Consider the following 8,246-nt stretch of genomic DNA (forward strand, 5'->3'; position numbering starts at 1 on the left):
GGGGGGGGGGTTGTAGATTACTGTCATTGACCATATCTTGACAATCAGGAATGGTTCGTTGGGAATGGTCTGTGGAAATTTAAATTTTTATGGAAGGCAAAAAGAAGACAGTGATAACTTTTACACTCAGAGAAGATAACCATCATTTACAATTTAGTGGTGCAAGAATGTTATTTTTCTGTGCATCCCGTTGGAGAATTTTCCTTATTTTGTTGAACCATTAGAGATTGGCATTCTTTGGTATGGCTTGCCTCTGACATCTTATGCTTAGAAATCTAGAATATCTACTCCAACAATGAACTCTAGGCATGACTTATGATATCCTATAATAACTGGTTTTAAACATAATCAGCCTTAAGTTGGTTGGACATTGTACATCTGATCTACACTTTCTAAATCATATTTGTCACAGTACCTAGGCGAACCAAGGCGGTTGAGGGGGCACCAACAAGGCGTCTAGACGACCAAGGCGCTCATCCAAAAAAAGTCGTCTGGATGCTTAGGTGGTGCCTTGACAACTATGATCTAAATATTTGATTTTGATATGTCTAATGTATGCTTTGGTATAATGGTTCTGGCCTTTACTGAAATCTATGTTGGTTGTGCATCATTAATGACCGTATGTAAAAGTATAGGTATCTAATGCAGGCCTAGTACAAAAATTGGTCCTATTTTAATATCTATGGGGGTATAGCAACAACAGCAACAACAATAACAACTCCCTTGTCCCAACTAAATGGGGTCGACAACATGGATCATTGCCCTTCGATCAGCTCTATTTGACGTCATAACTTTTAATATCTATGGGGTATGGGCTTTTGATTCTTTGGGTTCTATTTTTAATTGACTGAATAATAAGGCCCAAAAGTATTAAGGGGATGTACAAAATATTATCTTATCTTAGTGGTCCTAAATTGGTAATTGTTGGGTAGAGATCTATCTTGTATTTTATTCCTAAGTTGTTAGTCTTTGAGCTAGTTTAAAAAATTCAGAGGCCTCAACTGTTTAGTAAGGAAAGTCTTAGTAGTTGAGTTAATCTAAGAGTTTTTATTTTTTCCTTTTTCTATAAATAAGCAATGTAATCAACCCATCAGGATTATAATGACTTTTGGAATGGATTATTTTTATTTGGAAAACTACCTTGTGTTGCACTCTCTCTCTCTCTCTCTCTCTCTCTTAGTAACTTTCCTTTGTCACATTATTCCCTCTCTTTCCTCCCAATCATATCTTCTTCCACCCCTAGGTTCTCTCTTTCTTCCATATTTTACTGATTCTTCTTTAGATCTGGATTTTCAGATTTGATCATTCCTGCGTCAACTTGCTATTAAAGCCTAACCTGGCTATTGATAACTTTGTTTTAGAGAGTAGAGTTCGCTTTCCCAATGAATGACTTCTTCCGTATTCATAGGTAAAGGGGGGAATGAGAATCTCATCTTGCAGTCCATGTTAGAGATGTTGTCTAAGACAGGTGAGATCATCATTGAATTTGATGGTGGTGTTTTCATCAAATTTACAGGTTCTTCCTGATTTGATAGCTCTAAATTGTTGCCCGTATTTCCTTCTTCCAAACATGTCATCATAGTTGGTCAGTTATGAATGGAAGAATAGAAGAAGTCTATCCTTGATTGTGAAGGGAACTCATGTATGTCAAAGCCTTCCCATCTACAACAGACTATTGTTTTGAAAGGGTTGCACTGTGATACCTTTTTAAAGTTGGTTGAAGCTGTTGATGTATACATTTATGCTGCCCTTCCTTAAAAAGTTCGAGCTTTTACGTGAAATGGTAGTGAGCATGATATCAGGGCAAGGAGTCATGTGTTTGACTCTTGGGAAGTGCCAACAGGAGTTTTCCCTCACTTCTTTTCTCTCAGTGTCATATGTGGACACGCGTATGTTTCACGTGCACGGTGCCAAGATGGCCTGCACATTCGGAGGAGTGTTGATGTATACATTCACGCTGTCCTTCCTTACAAGTTCAAGCTCCTAGGTGAAACAGTAGCGAACAAAAGTGACACCAACAATATAGACACAATGGATTTGAAACGGACTAAACAAGACGAAGAACTTGTTGTCTCAACTAAGCCTACCAAGGACGTTTAGTCCCTTAGAGTAAAAACTGAACTTGTGAATGATCCTATTGCAGCGGAAGTTGTTCAATACCACAAGTTGATTCTTCCTCACACATTTCAAGACAAAGACATGCGGTCAAAGCTTTATATTATGGATTTTGTTTGAGTTGAAGACAAAGAACCCATCAAAGTGTTCTTATTCCTACCCTTCTACAAAACTCGAGGGCAAGTATTTTTTAACTGAGGAGGAAAAATGCAGTCCGAGACCAAAAATTGGCCCTATTTTAATATCCGTGGGGGTGTGTAGGCTTTTAATTCATTGGGTTTTATTTGTAATGGGATGAATTATAAGGTCTAAAAGTTGGGGTCTAAAGGGTCTATGAAAATATTTGATAAGTAGCATCATCCATTAGGTAATGTTGTTGGCTTTGTTGAACCATTGGGTTCATACCTCATGTTTTGGTGGTGAAACAGCCTTTTGGTTGGACCATAGGGTTCATATCTCATGTTTTGGTGATGAAACAGCCTTTTGGATGATGATAGTTGGGATTACTAATATGTTGTGTATGCATGTGAAAGGACTAAACAATCCCGTGAGTATAAAGAAGCATTAAAGAGATGTATCATCAAGTGAGCGAGCATCAAAGAAGCAAAAGTCAAGAAGTCTTCAAGATCAAATAGGAAAGCTTCTCCAAGAACCAAGCTCAGCAAAGGATGAACATACCATGTCTTGGAAGCATCAATGAAGAGGAAGACATCCGGGGTAGCATAGGATTCTATATTTAATTTTTAATATCTTGAAATCCTATGTATGTAGGTCTCTCACACCTGAAAAGCCCTTTAAAAACCACTAAGAACTAAATGATACATTCCCCTAACTTCGGTGGATTAAAATTTTTTTCCAGACACAAAGATTTGTGTCTGCGGTTGTCCACGTTCTGAAGGAGACGTCTATACTTAAGGACGCAATGTCCGTACTCTTTTGAAGATGCCTGGTGGTTTAATGGAAAAGAGCTAAGTCCTTAGCCAGAGTACGCCCGCATTCTCAAGGAGACGTCTGCACTTTGCAGGTGACCGAACAATGTTAACTTGTTTTGAAGGTCTTTGTCTTGAGTACGTCCGCACCCTTGTGCAGACGTCCACAGGACAAAAGGAGACATCCACAAACTTCAACGGACAATCTCTCAGTAAATGGCTCATTTTCCCTGAAAAGTCCCTCAGTCTTGAAGAAGTTAGCATTTTTCTGAGGACATCTGCAAGACTGAAGCAGACCTCTGAGTGTCACACCAAAGGCTCTTTTTTAAAGGTCATATTTCCGATGTTTAGAGCTTCAACTGGAATATTTTTTTTGTCTTTGGAGGCCAGCAGACGTCCACACTTAGCAGTCGTCTGCACAAGTGATTCAAGTTTATTTTGAGTTAATCTTTTTGAATTCACTTGAGGCCTATGTTTGCACTTTAACTGAGAATCATTCCCTTTGGACTCTAAGGATTTGTGAGAGATTGTTTGTGCTTTTCTTTTGCAAATCTTCCTTCTAGAGGTTCTGTGTTCGTATTCTGCAATTCCGCCTATTTAAATATTTTTTTTTTTTCTCTTGTAAAAGAGTATTGTTTCCTTGTGTGAAAGACACAAGAAGAGTCACTTGGTGACTGAGCTTAAAGGTTAGGTGTAAGCCATTTGGAAAAACATGGTTTGTGTTAAGCCATTGGAAAACACTTAAAGGTTTGCTGTTGAGCCATTTGGAGAAACACCTAAGGGTTTGTAGTGAGTGAAGGAAAACTACTGTAATGGTTTAATTTCTTCCTGGAAAGTAATTGAGATTGAAAAGACAAGGTGCTAGAATAGCTCTTGGGAGTGGATGTAGGCAAGGTTGCTGAACCACTATAAAATTGTGGTCTCTCTCTTCTGCACATTTTTTCCTTTTTACTTTGTCTTGAGTGTGGGTGTGAGTTCAAAATCTTATAGCTACCTTGTTTAATCTTAGAAAAAGTTCTAAACTCTAGCTTTAATATTTAGAAACCCAATTCACCCCCTCTTGGGATAGCCTCTGGTTCTATGTGCTTTAGTTTAGTCATTAAAGAATCTTAATTGTGTGAGGCCATAGTTATGTTGAAGATTTAAGTTTCAACAATTCTAATTAGTTAAGTATTTTAGAGTCCTTGTTAGTTAAGTTATACTAGCTACCTAAGACTTCTAGATTTAAGAGACTATATTTTGTTGTCTTACAAATATGTAACTGCCCTCCATGGTGATGGTTAATGGAATGGAATCCAGAGTTTTGACTTGAATTTGTGTAGTCAAGAAGGTTTTCTCTTTTCTCTTTCTTCTCCTCTATCCTTTTCTTCAATTACTGTTTCCGTACTGTTCATGGGTACTGTTCACAGTCCCATAACAATCTCTATCTCTTTTCTTCCTCCAATGCAAGCTATTGAAACCAGCAAACCAGCAAACCTTTTTCAACCTTGTTTATCAGGAAATAGTTTAGATCTGGGCCTATGGAGCATTCGATCTGATCTTTGATTCCTAATATGGGATCTGGGTTGTCTGGCTGCATCAGTTTTTCTAGTGAATTATGTCTGATTGGTCTCTTTTGGTTTTTCCAGGTAGCACAGAAGAATATTGGGGGAGGCAAGATGCTGCTCAAGCCATTGCATTAGTTGGGTATCTCTATATGACTTAGAATATTTCAAACATATAGCGTATAAATTGTTGTCATCTTGCTGTTTTGTGGTTGGATCATATATATTTTAGTTTATCAAATTTGAACTGCAAGAGTTTCCTACCTGAGGCATATTAGCTGTGAAATTTATCAGTGGGCAATGGGGTGAATTTTGTAAGGGAGTCTTAATGGAATAAAAAAACTCTTTTCTCAAATTGTTACGAACAACTTTTTTAAGGTTATTTATCTCCGTTGCTTACAGGGATTACAATCTGATACTAATTTATGATTTTCCAGAGGATCAGATTAACACAGGAATGTTTAAAAGGAAGATTAAAAACTTGGTGAACAGAAGTGACACTGCAAACTATATATTTTTATTGAGTTTATGTTTGTAATACTATTTTTATTTGTGTTACATTTTGATTTGCATAGTATGTATGCTTAATTTGTACTCTGCTTGTTATTTTCCTTGAGAATTTGTGTCCTTATAACCTCCTCAAATGTTTTTGATACAAATAGTTACTCTCAAATCATTTTCTTGATCGACCTTTCTTGTTTTCTGTTGCTTGAAGTTACTATGGGAAGGGCTTGGGCTTGGGGGAGGCAGTGCTGTAGGAAACTGGAACAGGTATGCTCAACAAAGTTTTGCTCGGAACTTGCTCAGATTGTCTAGTTCAGTGCAAGGCCAAGATATGGTTGGCTTATCTTCCTAAAAATTTGGTTCATGTATTAGGCATATATTGATATCTTTTTCATATTGAAATATATTTCATCTTAAAGATTAAAATGGGAGATTAATACTTGCTAATTTCTCTTGAAGTTTTTGGGTCACTGCCTCCTGGTGTGCTTATGCAGAAAGATTGCATCATAGGCTTTGTTGATGTTTAGTATACTTTTTGAGTGAACCAAATCTGGTTCGTACTGAGGATGATTAAGATCTTTGTGAACTGGGCCTGAACAATGAGCTCAAGCCAACTGGCCAAAACTAAGCTGGTTTATGAATCTAGTTTGGTGGCTTTAATGGAAATTAGGTGTTCGAATGTGGACTAGATGATTATTTAGAATTTAAGTTTTCCCGTTCAGTGGCATTAGTAGTGTAGGATACATATTCTATATGGGAAAATTGCCTGTACACAACCCCGTTTTGGAAGGGCTACTTACATGCTCCTCCATTTTGAGCCACATGAAGAAATGATGTGGCAGTTCTAACTGTTAGACAGAGGAAACATCCTCGAGGTTAGCCTCGTGTCAAAGTTCAGAGCCTAACTCAATCAAATACCTCCCATTTATTGGCATGCATCTCCATGTATGTCTTTGTACTCCTACTGTCTCTAACCACTACTGCTGCAGTACTGGGTCTCCAAAGCTCTATTTTTTCACTTGGTGAAATCTGCTCAAGCTGAAACTTGACATGTGAGCAGGGGACCTGTGGGTCTAACCTGCACATGAAATATGGATCCCATATGACCTGCCACATGGGAGATTCTTGGGCCTTTTAAGTACGGGTTCCTAAGTGCACCATGTAGGAAGCCTTTACGCATGTTAAATTTGTTATTTATTTCCCCTCGTTCTTCTATGATGTAAAAGGTCTCCTATATGCAGTATGCTATAAACACAGTATATACACTAAAGTACCTAAACTGAACATTCTCCTCATTTTTCTATATGACCAGCGTCTTCCTATTTTCTCAACTGAACTGCTTGTCCAATTGGTAGCATTCGGGGTACAAAAGTGCATTTATATAGCTGCGATACCTGGTTTTAGAAACTTGCATCATTGTTTTACTATGTAGAGAGCATTGTGCTATCAGAAAGTCAAATTTAAAAGGCTTGACTTCAGTTATGTTAATTTTGTTTGAAAATATTCAAATCTTTCTCCTAATATTTTTATTTGTTTTCTTTGCATATACTTGAGGTTCTTTCCTTCTGTCATTATTGTTTTTATCCTCCAACCTGTCAGCTTTGCAATTTTATGATGCAGGAACACTGATAGAAACAAAATTCTGCTAGGGATTGGGGGTGGACATTATGCACCGAGACATATGGATATTGTTCTGTAAGTCATTACTTCCAAATGTCTTCTGGGCAATGTATCTTTTCAGAAACTTCTTAAATAGAGATTTTTGTACGCCTTGTATCTACAAGCACATACAGCAGGAACTGCATGATGGGTCCTTGAGATTGTCTGATATGATCCGTCTGACCAATAGCTCTGATATATTCAGACTTGAACCAAAATTTCTGGGCCAATTGAAAAACTGTGTCAAAGTATCTATAAAATAAGGGAGAGGGATAGCTCACTGCCTGCATTCGGTAATCTAGCGGGTGGTCCCAATAGGGGCGTGGGTCGGAGCATCATACAGGAGGGGCAAGGAGGTCTTTTCAAAAGGGGGAAGAGGGAGATAGACATAGCGGGGTAGTTTGCGGTATGTGAGCAGTGTGACCAGTTTTTTCCCATAAAGTAATTACCAGATACATGCACCATGTTTTGATTCCCTGAGGAGTTCTGAGCCCGAAATTTTAAGCTGGGGAGGGCTCCACGTATAGGTCTGCATTCATATCAGTATATAGGAAAACAACTTTTTGGTGTGATTTTTTGTGGTTTAATATATTTCTATAGTAGTCGAGCCTGTCGCGGAACGGTTAAGTTGCACTATTGCAACATGTTGGTTACAGGTTCGAGACTTAGAAACAGCCTCTACTGCGAAGCAGGGGGTAAGGCTGCGTACACTTTCCCCTTCCAGACCCTGCATTAGCTGGAGCCTCGTGCAGTGGGTTGCTCTTTTTTTAACAAGAGCTTGAACACATACAGTTTGTTGGATTTAATGTATGGTGTGTTTTAACAACTTTAGTTCATGAAATGGGGTGTCATGAAATAAATGTGGTAAGAATATACTGATGTATGTGAGAATTCTATGAAACTTAACTATGAGTAGGAAGCAAGAATCATATGGTAACTAGGTTTCATTTAAATACACAAATGGCATATGTCTGAATTTTGAATACAACATGGACGGATTTCAGAAGACGGAGTGCACTTCTATATAAGCACTTTTTGATGCCATCTCTTGTCTAGATTATTGCATTCTTTAGTTTGAAAAAGCTGTGTTTCAAATACCTCTTTTAGTTTTCTCCTAATGCTACTAAATTTGAAATTTTCAGGTGGCCCAAAGCCAAGAGACCTTGACATAAATTGAATATTTGTTTTGTTGATGCTGACAAACTGTTGCTTTGTAAATGTTGGCAGGAAAGATGATGTTTGGGTGGGTCATCTTCTTTCTGGGTATTCATTGCCAATGGAAGATCCAGGTAACTCAAAAGGAGGAAGAAATGCAAAAGATATTGGTGGAACATGGAGAGAATCAATTAAGGTAGGATTTGAGGCTACTCAATTAGCTTTTCCAGGTGGAGAAGTTTTGGCACATCTGGATCACAAGTAAGTTATTCCAGTCAAAGATCTCAAATTGGTTCTGTTAAGGCCCTTGTATGACAAACCATTTTTTTTTTTTTTTTTT

General features: G+C 37.9%; 1 protein-coding gene across 1 annotated transcript in view; it reads left to right on the forward strand.

Annotated features, from left to right (window-relative positions):
• Positions 1 to 8,246, forward strand: part of LOC122058221 (D-aminoacyl-tRNA deacylase) — a 14,712-nt gene that overhangs the window by 5,719 nt on the left and 747 nt on the right. The window contains exons 5-8 of the mRNA XM_042620799.1: positions 4,673 to 4,725; positions 5,304 to 5,359; positions 6,713 to 6,787; positions 7,979 to 8,167. Of these exons, the coding sequence (XP_042476733.1) occupies positions 4,673 to 4,725; positions 5,304 to 5,359; positions 6,713 to 6,787; positions 7,979 to 8,167 (373 nt within the window). The remainder of the gene's footprint in view (positions 1 to 4,672; positions 4,726 to 5,303; positions 5,360 to 6,712; positions 6,788 to 7,978; positions 8,168 to 8,246) is intronic.

Source organism: Macadamia integrifolia, chromosome 12, assembly GCF_013358625.1.
Source record: "Macadamia integrifolia cultivar HAES 741 chromosome 12, SCU_Mint_v3, whole genome shotgun sequence".
NCBI lineage: Eukaryota > Viridiplantae > Streptophyta > Magnoliopsida > Proteales > Proteaceae > Macadamia > Macadamia integrifolia.